The 21979-nt window shown below is 58.3% G+C and overlaps 1 protein-coding gene across 2 annotated transcripts in view; it reads left to right on the forward strand.

Moving 5' to 3' along the window:
* TMPRSS2 (transmembrane serine protease 2) overlaps positions 1-21646 on the forward strand; it is a 33942-nt gene extending 12296 nt beyond the window's left edge. For both annotated transcript variants that reach the window (XM_044250895.1, XM_044250897.1), the window contains exons 4-14: positions 3458-3544; positions 4252-4371; positions 9619-9745; positions 10891-11001; positions 13240-13283; positions 14624-14795; positions 15974-16149; positions 17051-17146; positions 18810-18952; positions 19460-19612; positions 20187-21646. In XM_044250895.1, coding sequence (XP_044106830.1) covers positions 3458-3544; positions 4252-4371; positions 9619-9745; positions 10891-11001; positions 13240-13283; positions 14624-14795; positions 15974-16149; positions 17051-17146; positions 18810-18952; positions 19460-19612; positions 20187-20198 — 1241 coding nt within the window. In that variant the 3' untranslated portion in view covers positions 20199-21646. The remainder of the gene's footprint in view (positions 1-3457; positions 3545-4251; positions 4372-9618; positions 9746-10890; positions 11002-13239; positions 13284-14623; positions 14796-15973; positions 16150-17050; positions 17147-18809; positions 18953-19459; positions 19613-20186) is intronic.
* Positions 21647-21979: the final 333 nt, after the last annotated feature.

Here is a 21979-nt window from a genome sequence, read left to right on the forward strand (position 1 = left end):
ACCAGTGATCCGGGTCCCAGGGAACTCGGCAGTGTCTAGAGATCCCTTGTTCGCTATAACCGGGGAGAGGCCAGCATGGCACCTGCTGGGTGGGTGCAGGGGGCCCTAGGGACACCTGTGGTGCACAGCACGGCGTCCCAGAACTGAAACCACCCGGCCAAGATGTCCGAGGTGCCGAGCCCCAGGATCTCCAGTCTGAGGTTGCCTTGGGGGGCTTGGCAGGAAGACGCCACAGAGGTATACTTGGCTCCCCCAGAAAAAAGGGCTTTGGTTAGAAACCAAGGGTCCCCTCTTGAGGTTAGATGTTCGGAGTTGGAGTTCATACTAGTCAGTGTCCAGCCCAGGCAGACAAGACGAGCCCACTTGCGTGACACGGATGTCCCCATCCAGGTGATGGAAGCACGGGATGGAAGTCTGTCCGTGTCTTACCCGTGACTTCCGTGTCTTACCTTGACTTTGTAAGGGAGGAACACAAGCCTGCCCATGTGGCTCTGCATTATCAAACTGCCCTTTGAACTGAAAAATTACTTAGTGACTTTATCTTGCTACTTTTTAAATTTTATTTTTAAAAGATTTTATCTAATCGGATACAGAGAGAGTGAGCACAAGCAGGGGGAGCAGCAGGCTCTCCGCCAAGAAGAGAGCCTGATGGAGGGCTCGATCCTGGGGCTCTGGGATCATGACCTGGGCCGAAGGCAGACACTTAATCCACTGAGCCACCAGGCGCCCCTTACTTTGCTATTTTGAAAACCATTTTATTGACTTGCATGTACATTTTAGAAGTTCAGTGTTTGGCCTTGGACATATTTTTCTAAATTAATGGACTGTCTTAGAGCAGTTTCCGGCTTACAGAAAACTGAGTGCTGGATTCCCATATACCCCTTCTTTCACCCCCAAGTTTGTCCCATCATCTTGCCGTAGCATTGCCACGCTTGTTGCAATCGATGAGCTGATGTTGATACATTATTACTAACTAAAGTCCATAGTTTTGTGAGGATCACGCCCCTTTAGTTGTATATTCTGTAGCTTTTGACCAAAGTGTAACGGATGTCCATCATTACAGTAAAATACGGAATAGTTCCAGTGCCCTCGAAATTCCTTATGCTCCATCCATTCAGCCCCCCCCTGCGGCTCCCCAGCCGTTGGCAGCCACTGAGCTCAGTCTCCATAGTTTGGCTTTTCTTTCCAGAACGCCGTACGTTTGAAATCGAGCAGTATCTAGCCGTGCCAGAGCCTCGAGAGTGTTTTACGCATTACTTAGTAGCGCAAATCCAGAGGAACCCGTCAGGAGTGCAGGGGCCCGGCCTTCTGGGGCCTCCCTGTTGTCTGTTTGCTCCAGCAACCGTCCTAAAGGTTCCACGCTGAGTCCCCGTGCTTACACACCCTCAAGTCTGGGTTTCGGAGCGCTGAAGGTCACGGTCTGATGCAGGTGGTTGGCCCTGGTCGAGTTAGGGCCGAGTCAACGAGAGACGCACTCGATGGTGACCACGGTACATGAGTCGTCTGTTGTCGTTAAATGCAACGGCGTTGCGTTTGCAGATTGGCCCCAAGTCAAGTCTGGGCTGACCAGACAACTGATTGCAAGGTGCCCGTCCTCAAAAGGTAGCCTCGGGGATTCCCCCTGCCTGCGTGCTCCCCGTGAGAGCTGGGCAGATCGCTGGCTGCTCAGTGAGACGTGCAGAAGACTAAATGTAATAGCTCTTGGCTGACCGCGGGCGTTATCTTATCCTAGATAAAAACCCAGGTCAGTCTATCCAGGTCAGAGAACAGGAAAGCCCCCCCGAAAGGAAGAAATCCTCCTTGGCTAGGGAGTCAAGTTGGGCATCTGCAACGTCCCCTGTTGAGTTTCCTCTGCGCCTCCGCCCTGCCCTGTCCAGCCCTGCGTTCTGATACCGTGGTTCGGTGGCATGGGGCTTTCTCCAGGCCAGTGGCCTCTGCCTCCCCCGTGAACCTGTTAGGACTGCAGATCTACGCCTCCTCTTCCCCAGCGGACCCTTGAGTTCCTGGTGATGAGGGCCAGGAAACACGTTCGCGGGCGCCACGGGCGATTCCTAAGCCTGCTACTAGGGTTTGAGAATGTGGCAGCAGGACGAGAGCTGTGGCTTTGAGCCCGGTTCGATGGGTCTGCCCTGGTCCAGCAGACTCCAGAGGCACAGATGGGTGCAGGGGGCCCGGTCTTCCCCACACTCCGGGACACCGACCTGGGTGTCCTCCTGTAAACTGGGGGTGGGAGGGTCTGTGAATGCCTTCTCCACTCCCTCCCCTTGGCCTCTCCCCCGCTTCCTCTGAGGAATACGCCTGCTTTGGGTGTGGTGTGTCTGACCCTTGATAATCGCTTTTGGCTCTGACCAACAATGACCTGTGGGTTTGTTTTGACTGGAGATCACTGGGGACCGTCTCCAAATGACTTGATTCTTGGCCGAGATGTGAGCCCAGTGCTCCTGCCTAAACCAAAGAGTGGACAGATGTCAGCGGTCCCCAGTGGAACGTTCCACAGGGACGGAAACATTCTATTTCTGCCGTGTCCAGAGAGGCAGCCCCTGGCCTCCTGTAGCCGTTGAGCATTTGAATTTACATAACTACGAATGAATAAGTATTTCATAAATGTCACGAGAGGTATTTGAAGCACAAACGGCCACACATGGCGCCTGAGGACGGGGCACGGGGCTCTGCGGCAGCCTTTCCCTGAACGGTCTTGGGTTAGGACGATTTATTCTGCCTTGAGCACTGCTGCCAGGGAGGTGGGACATTGCTATTGTTTTCCTATGCTTGTCATCACCGAAACAAGGTATTTTTCCCTCTTTTAGGCAATTTTTTACATGAATCATTTACTGGACTATTCTAAGACCATAACAGTTTATATTTTTAAGACTTATTTCTTTACTTGAGAGAGAGCGTGGTGGGGAACCCAGCGCAGGGCTCCATCTCACGACCCTGAGATCATGACCTGAGCTGAAAGCAGGAGTCGGACGCTTCACCGACCACGCCACCCACGCGCCCCACAAAGCCATACTTTTTAAAACTTACCATAAGCTGGGGCGCCTGGGGGGCTCAGTGGGTTAAAGCCTCTGCCTTCGGCTCAGGTCATGATCCCAGAGTCCTGGGATTGAGTCCCGCATCGGGCTTTCTGCTCAGCAGGGAACCTGCTTCTTCCTCTCTCTCGCTGCCTGCCTCTCTGCCTTACTTGTGATCTCGTCTGTCAAATAAATAAATAAAAATCTTTATATATATAAAAAAAAAAACCTTACCATAAGTAAAGGTTACTTCTTATCATGGCTTCTCCTGTGGGAGATGTAAGATCTCCCCAGACCCGTTCTTAAAATTTTAAGTCTCATTTTTAAGTGTATGAGAAATTTCTGCTTAATGTGCCATCCTCTTTTAAAAGGAGCGGGTAAGATTTGAGAGTGGAGCTTAAAGAAACTTTGTGACTCGGTCGTGTGCTCTCCCCCTTCCCCAGAGGCCAAGAAGGCGCTGTGCATCACCATCTCCCTGGGGGCCGTCCTGGCGGGAGCCGCCGTGACTGCGGTTCTGCTCTGGAAGTTCAGTAAGTGTCAGAGGGGAACCAAGCCTTTGTGGGGTGCCTGCTCCACGTGGGGGGTCCACCAGCCTTCCTGAAGTTTCTCTCCCCCAAGCAGCTGTCTTCTCTTTCTTCTCTTTGGTGATGGGGACACATGAGTAACCACTGTCATCCGACCGCATTGTCTGGGCTGTCCTGAGTCACTTTCATGTTTCCTGCTGGTCTGTGGGCTGGTGAGCACTGACCCACTCCAGCTGTATCCAGTGCTGTGGGCACTAGGCATCGCCCGGCACCGGGGAGCACAGAGTCCCGGCCTCGGGATTCAGCCACAGCTGTCCCTGAATCTCGGTGGCCGCATCACCGATTACGTGCTGGGGTGTGACTGTCCTGTGCCACCTCGTGACCTGCAGCCCGGCCTTTTCCGTCAGCCCTGGGCAGTGCGGACTCAGCTTCAGAGGTCACCTGTGTGGCAGAGAGGACATGGGGTGCTGTCCAAGTCCAAGGCCACGGGTCCTCCCACTTGCACCAGGGGCTCCGCTGTTGCTGACTGCCAGCGCTGCTGCTTTTTGTTGATGGTGGCAAGGACACATCTGCTCCTTAGTAACATTGAGGGGGGAAGGGTTCTTCTCTCCTGTTGCTTGGGACCCTGAGGGAGGACGCCGGAACGCGCGCCGTGTGCGTGAGGTTTTCTTCGCGTCTCCGGCTGACTGGGTCTCCCTCCCGTCACTCGCAAGTGGAGAACAAATGCTCGGTGTCCGGGATAGAGTGCGGCTCGTCGGGAACCTGCATCAGCCCCTCTCACTGGTGCGACGGGGTCCTGCACTGCCCCAGCGGGGAGGACGAGAACCGATGCGGTAAGTCGGCAACGTGTGCACCCGCGGAGGGAGCCTCTGTGCCCTGATGCCCAGACTGCGCCCCGTCCTGGGCACCGAGGGGGGGGGGGTCACTGAACCGCGACCCAGATGCTCTAACCGCAGACGAGGACCCAGGCTCAGAGAGTGCCTGCTGGCCCAGCCTCACGGCCGTGGGAGGGGAGGGGAGGGCGGGCTCCCAAGCGCGGAGCTGGGCTCTGTATTTTCAAGCCGCTCGCCTTCAGCAATGTGGGGATCTCTCGTCACAGAGAGGCACCCGGCTTTGGCTTTTTATTATTTTCTGTTAATCGTTAGGAGGGATTTCAGGGCAGGTGGAGTGGATGTCCTGGAAAAGGGTGCGTGTGTGGGTGAGATGCCCGTATGCATGGACAGCCAGCCCCGGCGTGACCCTGACCCCGGCCTGGCCCCTGCCGAAGGGACCGTCGTGGGCTGTTTCCATGTCGCGTGGGTGGGCGGACGTGGAGGAGCTGGCGTTATCCGCGTGCGTGTAGCTGACCTCTGCCCCTGGTGTGCAGCTGGCTTATTTCTCCTGATGACCTTGTAGTTTGTCCTCTGGCAAAACGTGTGAGCCCGCCTGCCTGGCTGTGGCCTGTGGTGCTGCGCCCCCGCGTCCTGCTCCTTGCTGCGCCCCTCTGACACGCTGAACTGAGAACCTTTTTTTTTTTTTTTCTTCTAAGATTTTATTTATTTATTTGAACAGACAAGAGATCACAAGTAGGCAGAGAGGCAGGCATGGGGTTGGGGGGGGGGGAAGCAGGCCCCCTGCTGAGCAAGGAGCCGGATGCGGGGCTCCATCCCAGGACCCTGAGATCATGACCTGAGCCAAAGGCAGAGGCTTTAACCCACTGAGCCACCCAGCCCCCCGCCAAGAACCTCTTGTTTTTAAACAAATTTCAGAGTTGCAGTCTGAGGGAGCACCAGGACTATGACCAGAAGCTTTTCCCCTCTCCCCCCAAGTTTGCCGTAAGTCCTCCCCTTTATTTAAGCACGGGGAGGCCTGTGGCCGGCAGGGAATGTGGGTCCCCTGCCTAGTCCTGTGCCCTCCAGGGTGAGGACTGCTGCCTTGCACGCCCTCCCTGCCCAGTCCCGGCACCTATGGGGGACACGTCAGGGGGAGTCCAGAGAGGAAGGTGGGCCCCGGCCCCGGCACCGTAGGGCCCCTGGGGTCACCTGTCCCCAGGCTGGAGCCTCTCGGTCCTGCGCGCCGCGTCCGCGTCGGGGAGTGTCTGCGCTGGGCAGTGACGCACTCGCACCTGGAACTCAGAACACAGCTGAGTCTGCCCCGTGTGTTGCTGATGATGGTTTGTCACCGTTCTGAGTCGGTGGCGTCCGGGCTCGTGGAGCGCAGTTCAGCTGTCCTGTGTGATGGCGTTTGGTGTTTCCACGTGTGGGCACGCACGTGTGCGCACGCACGTGTGCGAGGACAGACTCCAGCAGACCTGCTGTGTCCTGCAGACCCTCCCCCACCCTCCTCTTAATGGTTAAGTTGTGTTTTTTAAAATACTTTGAATTAATGTCCTCAGGCAGATCAGCATCAGGAAGTACCAAAGGATATGCAGGGACACCTCCATGTCCCCCGCTCTGCTCACACACGCGCACACGTACACACATGTACACACACACGCGCGTGCCCGTTCACCAGCCAATCACGCTTCTTTCTCAGGCAGCAATATGTGTTTCTTGCTTCTCCTTCCGGAGAGTTTTTAAGTGAAAAAGCACATAAGTGTGTGTCTGTTTCCTGCTGCCCTCCTTTCTCAATGCTCAGTGCCCAGCTGACGGGCAGGTCTTGATGGCACAGATGACACATTCTGGGGACCGTTTCTGTGCTCTGGTGTGTGGCTTCAGGGCCCTGGGAGTCCCCTCGTCTCCATGGACATGACACGCGTGTTCCAACCGTAGGAGCACGTCGGGGAGAAACACCCCCAGAACTAAGACCGCCGGGTCAGAGCGTTGGCATGTGTGTAATTTGATCGACCCAGCTGAATTCGGGATTGTACAATTTCCACATCGATGACTGGTAGAAAACCAGATTGGTGCACACGGCACTGCGTGTGTCCTCTGTATCAGATCAGAACACGCCTTTCTGTGTGTTTAATTCGTCCCCCTTAGAGCAGAAATTACTGTCACTGAGACGCGCGTCTTCTGATGCTAGAGCATCCCCATCCCGCGAGAGCGTTCCCGTACATGCGGAGCGTCCTTTCCTCACAGCCTACCTGCTCTCGAATATGCGTATGTGGATTGAATTACCCGGGCTGCGTCCATGGCCTTGGTTTCCGGGACCGTTCGGTGTCACGGGAGATGCTGAAGCACGGCTCAGGGTGGCCCGGGGAGCGCGCTGTTTCGCACACTTGAGATTGGCTGGGAGGGAGGACGTCAGGCGTTCTCCGGCGGAGGAAGGTGACCGCGGCGTGAGGCGCACACAGGGTGTGCGTGCCGCCTCCAAACGCCAGGTCGTACCCCTCCAGCGTAGGCGAGGGTCCTTGGCCGGTTACACCTCAGCAAAGCCGAAAAATTCCTAAGACTGAGGAAAAGAATTTGAACTTGAGACCATCTCCAGCTCTCTGGTCTATCAACGGTCATGTTTCCCTAGTTAGCATTTTTTTAAAAGTTTTTTTGTGTGTGTGTGTGTGTGTTTAAGTTCATTTGTATTAGAGAGAGAGAGAGAGAGAGAGCCTGAGTAGGGGTGGGGCAGAGGGAGAAGCAGGATCCCAGCTGAGCAGGGAGCCCAACGCAGGATTCGATCCCAGGATCCCAGGATCATGACCTGAGCCGAAGGCAGACGCTTCACCGACTGAACCCCCCCGGGTGCCCCTTCAGGTTTTTACTCAAATGCCAGCTAGTGAGCGTGCAGGGGAATATTAGTTCCAGGTGTACCGAGTAGCCATGGGACACTTGTGTCCACCCCCGGTGATCGGCACAGCCTGTGTCCTCCTGACTCCCCGTCACCTCTCCCTGTTAGCATTAGATCACAGAGACACTGGAGGGGAAAAAAGCCTCTAAAATGACCACAAATCCAGAAGGCAATGTCTCCTTTTCTTTCTGCTGTGCCGCAGGGTCTGTTTTATTTTTAATTTTGGAATTATGTTTAATTCCAGTGATTTCTTAGAAAACTTAGCGGACCTTATTTTTCAGCAGTGTTGAGTGTGTAGAGGATCGAGCGTCTGGTCCGGACTCCCCCGGTCCCCGCCCCGCACACACCTGCCCCATTAACATTTGCCCTGGTAGGGGCCTTTCCTTTTAATTGATGAGCCCATGATTAATACATTCTTCTTAACGAAGAGTGAGCTGAGTTCTTAGTTCACGCTTGGGTTCTTTCTTGGCGTGCGGGCAAATGCATAATGTGTTTGCACTTGGACAGAGGGTTTGAATAATGCATCATGACCCATAGCCACCGTCATGATCTCATACGGAGGATTTTCACTGCTCTGAAAACCGTCCGCGCTCTGCCTCTCCACCCTTTCCTTCTCTGGGCCCCGGCAGCCACGAATGGTTTTATTATCTCCGTAATTGTGCCCTTTCCAGAGTGCCACCTGTTGGAATCCTGTGCCTTGTAGCCTTTCCAGACGGGCTTCTGACACTCGCTGTGATAGGCACTTGAGCTTCCTCCCTGGCTTTTCCTGGCTTGGTGGCTCTTCTCTTTTTAGGGCACAGTCCTAGTCCGTTGTCGGGCTGGAGCACAGCGCGTTTGTCCGCCCACGGAGCACGCGGCTGGCTGGCCCGGGGCGTGTGGGGTCACTCACCCCGGCAGCATCAGGAAATGATGAGCCTGGGGCTGCGGGCTTCGCAGGGAATGCGCTGGAAGGTGTCGTTCAGGACGTGCCGTGAGCTGTGGCCACAGGCGAGAATGAGGTCTGCAATGACCGGCCCTCCTTTTACATTTGACACCCCATGGTTCCCGCCCTCGGACCTCAGAGTGCGGTTTCACGGTTTCACACGCTTTTCGACTGTGCACGGCGTGGAACAGAGCGTTTCGCGGCGGGCCCTCTTTCACGGCCCTTTTCAGGGTCGTTCTGTTAGTTCAGGACCCGGGTCAGGCCTGCAGCCGCAGGGGCTCCCGCTCTGTGGCTGTGCCCGTCTCCACGCGGCCGCTCCCACAGGGAACATTCTGGGGATCCTGGATCCAGAAGGCACCGGAATAAAGTGGGGCTTCAACTAGGTATAATGTTCGCGTCTTTCAGCAAAAGAACTGGGGTCGTTTGGGCCAGGCGCTGCTGGATTAGAGGTCGAGCGTGCGAGGGCACGGGGCACAGCTTGGGGCACCCCCCTGGGACCCAGGGTATCGGGCACGAGAGGTCAGCTTGTTCAAAAGGATCGTTTAAAGGTCATTTTTAAGAAACCCTTTACCTTATTCACTTATTTTTAAAAAATCAGCGTATCAAGGTGTAATTCACATACCATGAAATTCATCCTTTACAATACACAATTTGGGGGCGCCTGGGGGTCTCCATCTGTTAAGTGTCTGCCTTCGGCTCAGGTCATGATCTCAGGGTCCCGGGATCCAGTCCCGCATCGGGCTCTCTGCTCAGCGAGGAGCCTGCTTCTCCCTCTGCCTGCCTCTCCCCCTTGCTGTGCACTTGCTTTCTCTCTCCTCTGACAAATAGATCTATAAAACCTTAAAAAACCCAGATTACACAGTTTGGTGGTTTTTACACGTCCACGTAAGTGCGGCCATCCCCGCGTCAGTTCTGGAACACTTCGTCACCTGCTAAGGGAAGGCTGAGGGGTCCGTCCCCCCCCCCACGCTTGTCCCTCCCCCGCCCTCCGCCCCACCCCGCCCCAGGCCCCAAGCAGTGGCTCACCTGCCCTCTGTCGCTGTGGATTTCCTACTCCGCGCAGTTCACAGAAACGGGGGCGAACAGGGATGCAAGCGAGGCCAGCGCTTGGCTCCTTTCAGGGCTGGGTGGTGCCCCGTGGTGGAGATGGACCGCACTTTGTGCGTTCCTCTGCGGACGGTCCCTTAGGTTTCCCTGCCCCTGGCCGCTGGGATGAATGCTGCTGCTGAACATCTGGGGCGGGTCCCGGCCCAGCAGCTGCATTCGGTTCTGTGGGGTCAAGAGCATGCGAGAGCTGAGAAGGGACAGACCGGGGACGCCTCCTCCGGGGTGGTCCGTACCTGCCTGGGGACCAGGGACCCGGTGCGGCCCCCCACTGAGCCTCTGTGTCGAGGGCTGGGGGCTCGGGGGTGACAGACGGCCTCCCAGAGCTCACAGAGCCTCTCCCCTGCCGCAGTTCGCCTCTACGGCCCGAACTTCATCCTCCAGGTGTACTCCGCCCAGAGGAAGTCCTGGCACCCCGTGTGTCAGGACGATTGGAGCGACAGCTACGGGAGGGCCGCCTGCCAGGACATGGGCTACCGGTGAGTGTGGCCCCACTGCGGAAACCCGGGAAGGATCCCCTCCGTCCCTCCCTGGACGTCCCGGCACACCGACGCTGGGACAGTGGTCTCCTGCCCAGGGCTGGCCGGGGAAGCCAGCAGGTGCCCACTGCGTTCCCCCCTCCCCCGCCCCTTCCTGCCTCTGGTGACCAAGATTCACTGCCGTCCCACTCTGTTACTCGGGGGTCACCAAGGTCCAAGGTGCTAGCTGAGGGTCTTTGGTGGCTCTTTTCTCCAGGAGCCTCTAGGCAGAGTTTAAGCCTTAACCTCTCCTGCGGTCCTTGATGGGACCTCGGTGGAGATGGGCAGGGGCGGGTCCCTGGGGGAGGTCAGAGGGAAGAGATCATCCTTGACCTTCACTGTGCATGCTTGCGGGAGGCACCGAAGCCTTTGAACAGGAGAGAAGTGACATCAGATTTCTATGGAAGACAATTCAGCCCTGCCCGGGGCCGCGGGGAGGGTAGGAGAGGCAGGAGGGCCCTTCCCAGGGGTTCCCAGTCGGAGGCTCACCAGAGCATCCCCCGGAGGGCATGGCAGCCATCTGGGTCCACGGGGAAAGGCTGGGCCGTGTTACCCTAATGCCACCACCTCTTCCTTGGAGTGTCCCCATATGACCTTTGTGCAGTCCTAGGGGGTTCGCCAGAGGCCAGTTTTCAAAATTAATTACCACTTGATAAGAAATGTGGCATCTTAGCTATTGTACTATTTCCAAATGCCGTTCTCAGATTGCAGTCGAATGACCTAGTGAGGCCCCCTCGCAGTTTAGGACCTGATGGGATTTTATAGCTGGGTGGGTTTCAGCGTCTGTCCGTTTCCTGAAGTTCCTGTGCTCACACTTCCTGTCCTCTTGGTTTCTTTATCCTGACCCTGGAGCTCCCTAATCTGGGAGCTTAGAAAAAGGCCAGTGGAGAGCTTTTACCTGACCCTCCAGGTTGTTGCCGGGGCGGTGGACGGGATGGTTCTCACCCAAGGTCACTTGATTGGAACTTGGGGATTTGTTTTCCAAATGCCCGTCAGTGTTTCTCTTAATTGGAATCCCGTGCGAGAGCTGTCCAATGAGAGGCACAGGACTCGGGGCTGCTTATCGGGAAGCCGTTGTTTTAATTAATGTTTTCTGCCTCTTTCAGGAATAGTTTTTATTCTAGCCAAGGGATCGTGGATGACAGCGGAGCCTCCAGCTTTATGAAGCTGAACACAAGTGCCGGCAATACGGACCTGTACAAGAAGCTGTACCACAGGTACTGGGCGATGCCTTTCTCCCTCGAAGGTGGGTAACGAGCCACTGGGAGACACCGCGGGGAGTCCGTGCCGACGCTGCTTTCCCTGAGCCGGAATTCCGGGTGTCGCCGAGTTTCTCGTTGGCGGGAGAGGGGACCTGTAAGCGGGGCTGGTTGCTCTGGGTTCATTTTTGGGAAGCAGCTAAGGGTTATTTACTGTTGGTGCCCTTGACGGCTTCGGATGACGTCATAAAATGGAGAGTTCTCCCCACTGCCTTCTTTTCTTTTTTTAAAAAGATTTTATTTATTTAGCGGAATGAGAGCGAGTGAGCATAAGCTGGAGGGGAAGGTCGGGGGAGGCAGACTCCCCACAGAGCAGGGAGCCCCACACAGGGCTCGATCCCAGGACCCCGAGATCGTGACCTGAGCTGAAGGCAGACGCTTCACCGACAGAGCCCCCCAGGTGCCCCCTTACTCCCTTACTGCTTTTCTTTACTCGCTGGACATTAGAGACGTACATGCTACGTACAGGGTGTGTGTCCAGAGAAAGCCTCAGGGTCGCAGCCCGGGGGACCAACTGATCGCACTTTGCACGGGTGTTTGCCAGTTTCAGCCCAGGAATCCTGCTTCCCGGAGATCGCATTAGTGTCCTGCTGTCTTCCCGGGATCATCATTATTACCTGAATGTTCTCTAACGTAAAAGTCACACAGTGTCCTCTGTGCGTAGGCCTTGGTCCGCTCCCAGGCCCCTGTCGCTCATCCCCAGGTGGCTAGCCAAGCCGGCTCCTCCCTGTCGGCCAGCTGCCAGGGGCTGCCCTCGACTCGGAGGGTGAAGTAACCATGCCGCCCCTCCTTTCCCTTGAGTGGGAGGCTGGCAGCAGTTTGCATTCCTGGTGGCTGCTGGCCGCGGGGCAAGGGGGCTGACTTCCGCCCAAGCTGCCCAGCCTGGCTGTCCCCAGGAATGTGACAGGGTGAGCCTGTCACAGGAGGAGGGCTGTGCTCGCCAGGTGCAAGCATCAAAACAGCAGGGCTGTGTTCTGCTAAGCACAGCTGCCGGGGCTCTTCGTAAACGCTGGGTGTCTCCGTTCTGCGGCCACTTCCCTGCGACTTCGGGGCTGAGCAGGGACAGAAGGCTGCCTTCTGGCCACGAGAGCCCCGGGAGCTCACGAGGTGGCCGCCGGGTTGGCAGGGAGGACGAGGAAGTCTGTGGCGCCTGGGGGGCTCTGCCACAGACGGGACATGGGGTGTCCCGTACATGTGGGGGGGTGGTTGCGTTGATACCCGGGTCACAGGCTCCCACTGGAGTCCGAGCGGCCGCACGCGGCACCTCCACGGAGAGGACGGTTGGCCTCGTGATTCTCAGAAAACATCTTTTCTTCATGGGAACGTGGCCTCTCTCGGGGTGGTTAAGCCCCGCAGTCCAAGACCAGCAGGACCCGCAGTGTCCAGGGCAGCACGGGGCTCTCAGTGTGAGGGTGGCCGAGGGCACTTTGTACAACAGACTTGAGCTTTTGTTGGGTCATTTTGGGGAGGTTGCAGGAAGCAGGGCTTGGCTCTGGACCAGGTGTGGCTAGGACGCGAGGGTGATTCTGTGATTGGAATCTCAGCACTGCTTGTGGAAGGGGGCGGGCGTGAAGCCGGGCTACGGGGAGATTGGCAAGTGGGTGCCATCCCTCCTGGTGGCCAGCAGAGGGGGCTGTCGGTGACCGTGTGGCTGGGACGCGGTTCGAGCCAGCACCTTAGGGCTGATTCTCTCCCTCACTATGTAGGAGTTACTGGTCATTCATCTTTCAGCTGTAACTTCAAACACTTCCCTCCCAAACGAGTAACTTTTCTCTGGTTCCTGAGTCAGTGATCGGCTGCCCTTGCTTTCCGTGCGGTTGTAAAGCAGGAACCTGGAACTTTCCGGATGGTTCCGGACAAAACCAGGGGCTGACTTCGAGTCCTGGGAATGAAAATCGTAGCCATGTTACAGGGTGCCACTCCGACGTGGTACCCTTCTCGTCCCACTCTACAGATGGGGAAACTGAGGCACGGGGAGGTGACGTAGCCCGCCCAGAGGCACACAGTGGAGACTTGAAAGCCGGGCTTGGACTCGGTGCCCCCATGTAGATCTGCTCTCCTTATCCGGGTCTTCGGTCGTGGGCCCTTCCACACTGGGGAGGCCGGGCCGCGAGAACATTGGAAGAAAATGTTAATTTCTAAGTATTTTGAGGGTCGAGCATCAGAGTGACCAGAGTGTCCCCTCTTCTTCTGCAGTGACATCTGTGCCTCGAAAACAGTGGTTTCTTTGCGTTGTATAGGTAAGTGATTCTGGATTACCCCCTAAACAGGGAACAAGCAATAGGCTCAGAAATGCCTCCCTGGTGTCTGGGGAGGTGGGGGGATGGGCTGGGATGGGCCTGGAAGCCTTGCGTCCTGCCTGCACCCCGGCTCCCTGCAAGGAACACCTTTCTTGGAAGACCGTGTGCTAGAGGTGCCTTCAGCCTCGGGTCCAGGACAGCCGTCCCCTGAGGACAGGCAGTCTTAGGAACCTAACGGGCCCCCATCTCCTGCCCCCTTCCAGGTGGGGCTGGAGGCCGTGGCTCTTCCCATCCCCGGGTTGGGATTACTTACAGCTTCCAAACCGTTGTCAGTGTGGGAGGCACCGTCCCTGTGCTCCCCTCTCTGGGGTGGCCCAGCCCTGTTACTGGTTCCAAAGCTCAGCTTTTCAAGAGGTGAATCCAGTAGCCACTCCCGGGGGGCTGAGTGACCCCCCCAGGTCCCGGCCACTGCTTCCCAGCTGGCTAAGCTCAAGGTTCTTCAGGCCCTAAGAGAGCGTGGTGCCTGCCCCATCCTCCAGCCCTCGCAATCCACCTTGTGGGGCATGAGACCCCCCACACTCTAGCAGTTTGCAGGCACATTGGGGGACACTGACGGAAGCCAACTCCTCTATGCTGTTGGGGATGGGGACAGGGCAGGGGACGGGAGGGGCTCGGAGACTGAAGTCCCAGGGGACCTCAGCACCCCCTTCCAGCCTCCCGTTCTCGTTTGGTCTTGGTCCACGGTGAGCTGCTCCCTGTGCTTCTGAGGCCCCCGCTTCACCCTCCCCTCCAATCTGGAGGCTCTGTCTTGTAAATGAGGCTTTTTTCCCACCGGTGATCCCGGGTTTCCACAAAGGAAGCCTCGTCTCCCTTTCTGGCAAAGAACTTGGCACACGTGGCACCAGGCCAGGCACTGAGGGTTCACGCTCCCTGCCCCCACCTTCCTCCCTCTCCTCCCTCCCCCTCCCTCTCCCCCACCCTCTCCTCCTTCCCACCCTCCTCCTTCCTTCCCATCCTCCTTTACTTTGTTCAGGAACCTTGGGGCCTCTGAGCATTCAAGCAGGCCCCGGCCTCTTGTTATCCAAGATCCCCCACCTGGCTGTGCAGGAGACCCTGACAGGATCAGGGCCAAATGACAGGCGGCATCGAAGGCCGGCAGAAGCTTCCCTGGGGTCTGGGGGGGTCCGGGGAGCGTCTAGGACACACTCTGTCGAATTCAGACCCAAACGAGTGGGACCGAGAGGCAGCCGCAATGGCCCAGCAGTCTGGCAGGAGACGGGGGATGGAGCCGGCGGGGGAGGCCCCGCTGGTGCCCACGGCACGGTGCTTGTTGCTTTCAGAGTGCGGGGTCGCAGGAAAGACGATGCGCCAGAGCCGGATCGTGGGCGGGAGCAGCGCGTCCCCGGGGGACTGGCCCTGGCAGGTCAGCCTGCACGTGCAGGGCACCCACGTCTGCGGGGGCTCCATCATCACCCCTGAGTGGATCGTGACAGCTGCGCACTGTGTAGAGGAGTAAGTCCATGGGGTGAGGGGGTCTCGGGCATGGCTCGGGGCTTAGGGGGACCCCTGCAAGCTCTGATTTCTTGGCCTGTACCTGGGGCACGGCACCCGCTTCGTGATGCTGCTGGAGGGTCCGGTGGGCTTGTGCATGGGCAGCAGGAGCTGAGCCTATCCCCCACCCCCCAGCGGGTGCATGCGGGCACCCCAGCATGCTGGACTCTGGGCGGGCTGCCATGTGGGGGATGCTGGGAGCAGGACCCCTTCCAGCCTGCACCCTAGCTGAGTCCTCGGGAGGCCTGGTCTCTCCTGGATGCCCGTCCTCCAGATGGCACACCGGAGGACCTCGCGTCGCTCTGCCCGGGGTTCCCTGGGCCCTGCAGTTAGGCAGCCTTGGTGATGGTGTTGCCCGCACAGATGGGTGGGGAGCGGGGAGGGCAGCCAGCATTTACAGTGTTGGCCTTTTCCTTTAAACAGAGTTTTTTTGGTCGCATCCGTATTTGGGAGGAAAGTTCATGTAGCAGATCTCTTCTGAGTCAGAGGGAGCTTGTGCCCGGCTTGGGTCCTGGCCCTGCCATCTCCCCTCTGTGTGGCCTCGGCCGTTCACACAAGGTGTCTGACCACAGTGTCCCCTCTGCACCCCTGTGGGACAGGCGAGCCGCCGCCTCCCGGGGCTGTGGGGAGGGTGGACGGAGCGAGGTCTCCCTCCTTACCTCCTTCCTCCTCCTGACGGCTGCCGGGATCCAGGATTCTCTTCAAGGGAAACCCCTCGATAAGGCTAATGCCCAGATGGCTGTTAGACCTAGAGTCTAGACATTGGTGCACATTTATTAAGCACCTACTGTATGCCAGAAGATGGCCTACCACATAAAGGTAGGTGAGACTCTGTCCTGCCCGAAAGGAGGTGTTGAAACCTCATTTTGGAGGCATCTGGCCCAAGAGAAAGTGTCTCAGCACCTGGAGGGTTTGCAGGCTGGTGTGGAGCACAGGACGGAGGAGCTCATGACGATGTAGAGGGGAGGGACTGGGGGATGGGAGAGCCGGGGACCACCTCGCCGGCCTCTCATGTAGCTTCTAGCGGGTCGTGCCCCTCTGGGACGCCTGGCTCCGGAGTGGGACTTCTGCAGTCACCACATGAGTGTTTCGTGTTCGCGCTGCCGAGACACTGAGTGGCGTCGGGCTCTGTCCTCCAGACCCCTGAACAACCCCCGGTACTGGACGGTCTTCGCGGGCGTCCTGACACAGTCTTTCATGTTCTACGGACACGGATACCGCGTGGGGAAAGTGATTTCCCATCCCAGTTACGACTCCAAGACCAAGAACAACGACATCGCTCTAATGAAGTTGCAGACGCCTCTGACGTTCAACGGTACGCCCCGGTGTCCCTGAGGCGCGCGCCACTTACGCTGCATCTTAAGGACAGAGGTGGATGGGAACGAACCCCGGGCCGTGCTGACCAACCGGAGGGAGGGGTGCGGAACAGAGCGATGATTTCATCAGCTCGCAGAAGTCCGGAAGGGGCTCCAGCCACAGCCCCGTGGACGTTCGGGGTTGGCCGCTTTCGGTTGCGGGGCCCTCCTGCGCGGGGTGGGACACGGAGCGGGAGCCCTGGCGTCCACCCCCAGAGGCCAGCAGCGCCTTTCGCTGAACCAGCAGTGTGTCCTGTCGCTGGAAACATCCTCGGGGCGACATCGCCTGTAGTTGAGAACTGCTGGTCTAACATTTGTCAGTACTTTTCCGTTTTCACGTGACCCCCCCCCCCCAAAATAAGACACTTCACAGTTTACAACAGTAAAAACCACGCAGGGTTCCCCTTGGGTTCGTGTTTGGCCATTTGTAGTCTGTGCAAGGGTCCCTGCGGAATGTTCCAGCCCGCTTGGGTACAGACAAGGCAGAGCCTTGTCCCTCCCCTTGAGGTGTTTGGATTCAAGTTGGGATACAGTTTAGACCCAGAAGGAGCTGGTCGGTGGGGGTGGTGTCCGGCAGGGGCCTCCGAGGTGCAGCGGGAAGCACCCCAAATGTGAATGTTTAGAGGCAGTAATCCCATTTGCAAGTAGGTAACTCCAGAGAAGGGAGCACCCTGCCTGTACGAAGGAGGGGTGCAGGGCCGGGAAGCGGGGGTGCCAGAACATGTCGGGATCTGGAATTTCCCATGAGCGACAGCACTACGGGGCCCCGCGCGCACAGGTGGGGAAGGGCCAGGGGAAGACCGTCGCGGGAAGCGTTCGGTTAGACCAGACCCGCTCACCGTGGGTTCTCTTCTGGAGCAGACAAAGTGAAACCGGTGTGTCTGCCCAACCCCGGCATGATGCTGGAGCCGAACCAGTCCTGCTGGATTTCCGGGTGGGGGGCCACCCACGAGAAAGGTGAGGTGCCCCGGGACACAGTATGCGGTTTGGAAGGGGGAGGCCCTGGGTTTTAATCCTGGTTCTGCTCCCTCCTGTTGCAAGCGCTTAGTGGTGCCAGGAGGCATCTTACATGTGGTTCGCGGCCGTGTGAGAAGTGTGTGCGGCGCACGGGCACCTCCTCTAAGGCAAGCTGAAAAGTTCCAGGCGGGGCAGCGTGGGGGTGTGTGTCTGGGAGGGGCAGGCCAGCCGGACACCCAGGCGTCCGGTGTGAACACAGATACCGCGGGTGAGCCTACGGTTGTGTGCCCGGCTTCGCGGCGGCCAAGACAGATGAAAAAATCAGCACGGATTTGCGGGGCGCCTCCCATGGGCTGGGAGCACAGCCCGGAACAAAACAGGACGGATAATGTCCACATTTTCTCGTGGGTGTCTGGGGGCAGAATGTGCCAGCCAGGAAGCAGGTAACAGAATTAGGGCTTTCAAACGGCAGGAAGTTGTGACAGCAAGGGCCTGGCTGCTTTGAAGAGGTGGTCGGGGAAGGCTTCTTGGAAGAGGCAACATCGGAGCTGAGATCCGAATGACCAGGCTATTTAAGAGACGAGGGTCGGTGTGGCTGGGGCGTGGTGAGCCAGGGTGAAGGTGTGCGCCGTGCGGGGCCTCACGGGCTATGGGGAGGATGCTGGCTTTTATTCTGCGTGAGATGGGAAGCCATCGGCAGGTTTTAAGGGGAAGAACAGGGGCACGGGGGTGACTCATTCGGTTCAGCGTCTGACTTGTGATTTCGGCCCGGGTCATGATCTCAGGGTCTTGAGGTCAAGCTCGGCTTCAGGCTCCGTGCTCAGAGAGGAGTCTAATCGAGGATTCTCTCTCCTCCTGCTTGCACACGTGCTCTTTCTCTCAAATAAATCCGATTTTGGAAAAAGAATGACGTAATCTGGTGGCTCTCTGGGGAGTGCAAAGGATGCAGGCAGGAGGGGGCTGAACCCCAGTGTGGGGAAGTCTGGCGTGGTCGTGCCTGACCAGTTGGCAGCTCAGCCGTGGGTGGTGGGCTGGAGCGGGGGACACCAGTGCACGTTTGGGACGGAGCCACTGTCTTGTTGATGGAGTGGATGTCTGCAGAGGCGGGACAGGGACCCAGGGACCCAGGGAAGGGAGGGCAGCTTTGTGCTTCGTGATCTGAGCCCTGGGGGGGCGGTGGTGGTGGTGATAGTGCCACGGCCTGAGCGGGGAGCACTGGGTGGTGAGCATTTGGGGTTGAGGAGAGCAGGAAGAGGCTCTGTTTGGGCTCCTGGAGCCCGTGGTGCCTGGAGGACAGCCATGTGGAGGTGTGAAGGCAGGAGGGAAGCTGTAGAGACGACAAGGGCTCACGCTGGACGTGCAGGGCAGCCAAGAGGTCGGGCAGTGTGTGGAAGCTCCGGGGCCGCCCGGAGGGGTCTGGTGAGGAGGGAGCCCCACACCGCGTGGCTGGGTAAAGAGAAAGGAAATTCTAGAACGTGGACGGCCTTCCGGAGCCGGCAGCACCGCGCGCACAGCACCCGCCGTGAGGCTGACCCGGTCCGGGACACGGCTCGGTCCGGGACACGGCTCGGGAGGAGCAGGGCGGGCGGGGAGGGGCCGGCCCGTCGGTGGCCTGTCGCGGGGGAGGGAGGCCCGCGGCAGCTCGTGTGGTCCTTGCCCTCAGGGAAGACCTCGGACGAGCTGAACGCGGTCATGGTGCCGCTCATCGAGCGCTGGCGATGCAACAGCAAGTACGTCTACAACAGCCTGGTCACGCCGGCCATGATCTGCGCGGGCTACCTGCGGGGAGGCATCGACTCCTGCCAGGTGAGCGCGCATGCGCAGGCCAGGCGGGGGTGGGGGGTGGGGGCGGGGGTGGGGGGGTGGGGGCGTCCGCGCGAGGGGGAGGGGGAGGGGGAGGGGCGTCGCCGCTCCCGCTCCCGAGCCCACTCCGCAGGCCGTGCCCATGCGCGGTGCGGACGCTGGGGACGGACGCTGGGGACGCGCGTGCTGCCCCCCCCCCCCCCGCTAGCGCCCCCGGGGGGCGGGTTATTTCATCAGCTTGTGGCGGGGGCAGAAGTAAGTTTGTGAACTATTGAGAAGTACGGTCAGCAGCTCAGTGCCTGGTGAGCACGGTCGGTACCTCCTGCCTGGTGCCGCCGCAGACTCGTTACCCGCACGTGGTCCCTGCGAATTACAGCGCTGTCCCTTCTCGGGGAGCCCCGAAACCCGCGCCCCCACGCGTGACTCCCGCGGGGCGCCCACCTCGACCCCCGCCCTCGGCGCGTGGCCGCTTGTGTGCGTCTGACCCTCTGCCCTTGCTGCGTCCCCCAGGGTGACAGCGGAGGTCCCCTGGTCACTTTGAAGAGCCGCATCTGGTGGCTGATCGGGGACACAAGCTGGGGATCGGGCTGTGCCAAAGCTAACAGGCCAGGCGTGTACGGAAACGTGACGGTGTTTACGGACTGGATTTACCGACAAATGAGGGTAACTTTCCTGTCCCCCTCTTCCCCGAGGGCTCCTAGTGTGTGTCAGAGCCCGGAAGTCGGTGGGGTGTGGGTGTGCAGTCCGCATCGCTCGCTGCAAAGATCCGGGAGCCTTTCAGAGTCCAGAGCTCGCTGTCCCCCGGCTGTCCTGTTCCCTGCAGACCATGCCTCCGAGGTCGGCTCAGCCCGGTCTGCTCCCCAGCACCCCTAGACGACTCCTACCCAACTGCGGTGACAGGCAGAGAGCAGAGAGAGCCAGATTTCTGTGTCCTGGGCTGGGGGAGCAGCGGGAGTTCCCAGGTATAAGGAAAGGTGGTGATGACCGGAATTGGGGTACAGCTTCCCTGGGAGCCCAGGAGCAGGGCCCACAGATACGGAAAGTTGAAAATTTCCTGAATCAATCCAGAGGGGGCCCACCCAACTCCTTGACCTTCCTGCGACAGAGAAATAAGTATCTGTTGGTCCCCCTCACTCGCTCATTTGGTTAGAAGTCAGTCTAGCAGAAAACAGAAACAATTGGCTACCTTTTTTATGGCTGAAGAAATAACATCATTTCTTTCTTCCATTTTAAACAGGCAAACAGCTAATCCATGTGCCCTGCGTCCTTGGCACTGTGTCCGTGAGAAAGTAAAGGGGCCGGTTCTTCGTTCCCCGGGCATCGTGTATTTCTAGAAATGATTGGAAGATCCTTTCATTGTTATTAAATAGTGGCTTTGTCTGTCTTTGGCGCTCTCCACAGTTCTGCGCAGGCCACAGGCCCTTGCTCCCTGACCCCTCGTCTGAAAGGGGTGAGAGGGCCCAGCGGGGTGTGGGCACCTAGGGCCAGTGCAGAACAGGGGGTGGGAGGCTGCCGTGTTGGGATCTTCCTTCCGAACCCACTGCGGGAACCACTTCTGGATGCACCTGGGACTAGTGACTTCTCAGCTGCTGGCTGGCTGGCAATAGACAGGGAGGAAGCTGGGGGGGACGGTCAGGGCAAGCTTCTGGGTTCACTGCCGGTTAGGACTACCCCTGGCCAACCCACAGGGGTCTTTGCTGGTCATTTTTTAGTGCCTTCTCAGCAGCCCTGGGTGGTGGCTGGAAACCAGGGGACCAGCCCTTCATGACTGAACACAAGATTGCTCCTGCTCGCGAGGGCAAGAGCGTGGACAGAGCCCTCGGAACAAGAAAAGCCATTGCAGACACGCCACCTCTGAGCACGGCTGGGCTGGTGGTCACTGCCCATGGGATGGGGTGCCCCCGAGGGAGACCTAGCCTCGCTCCCCACCCCCCTCTTCCTTGGAGAATGGGGTGCCCTGCGGACCCTCTGGAGCCTGCTAATCACATGCAAATCGAGGTCACCCCAGGGGAAATCAGGGATGCATGATTGAAGATACACTGTTGCATGTCAAGTTTCTACGTGTTACTACCTCAGTGCTTGCGGAGTCTTGGCCCACGCCTTGGAAGTAGTTGCTGCATTTGGCTCTTTGAAGTGATCGTCCTTGCCAAGTGCAGACAGTGGCCAACTTGAACTGCTCTGCAGAGTGTCCCGCACACAGGTGCTGAGCAGCAGTGCCTGGGCCAGCAACGAAGAGGAAGGGGCGTTCTGGACTCCCCAAGGCCCCTGCCACCCTTCAGGCCTCCCAGGGAGGGAAGGGCTGTGGTTTGCCAAGTGGGGGTTCGGGGCTCCGGGGCTCTTGGCTGTGAGGACTGCTTTCCAAGGCTCTGCGTGCGCTCAGGCCTGCTGGTTTCCCAGAAGAGAAGGAAGGATTCTACCGCTGGGGCTTCACCTTGAAGCGGAAGGTCGTGGGGCTCCATTCCCGGGATCTGCGTGCCTCCTGGGCGGCAGCATCTCGGGGGCCTTCTCAACCCTTGGCACTCCGCCTGCTCCCCAAGTCAGATGTTCATTTCAAAAGCACTGTCGTGGTGAGAATGTGTTCCTTCCTTAACCTCTTTTTCTGTGACCACTGTTTGTCTTCTTTATATCTTCTTTAAACTGTAAATTCAGTTGTGAAATATTGTACAAATAAATTATGCATTTTTTTTTTTTTCCAAACGTTCATTGAGTCTTTGGAGATCTGGGTGGCGCACAGAACCAGTTTGCCTCTCCTTGGAGGGCAGTAATGCTAGGTAGGTGTTACACAGCGGAGGCAGGGGCGAGGGGGCTGGTCTGAGGGTAGAGGTGAGGCAGGGGGTGGGCAGATGTGGTCTAATGGTTAGCTTCATCGGCCCTCAGGGCTGGCCTGTCGGAGGTGACCCGCGGTATCTCCTGCCTGGGCATCATCACCCGTGGCTCCAGCTTCCCTGAGACTCGGGCCCTGAGACCCAGCTCTTTTATCCAGACCTCCCTACCCATTATCCTACACATCCCTCTGCAGGGTCAACCTGT

The sequence above is a fragment of the Neovison vison genome, chromosome 6, assembly GCF_020171115.1.
Source record: "Neovison vison isolate M4711 chromosome 6, ASM_NN_V1, whole genome shotgun sequence".
NCBI lineage: Eukaryota > Metazoa > Chordata > Mammalia > Carnivora > Mustelidae > Neogale > Neogale vison.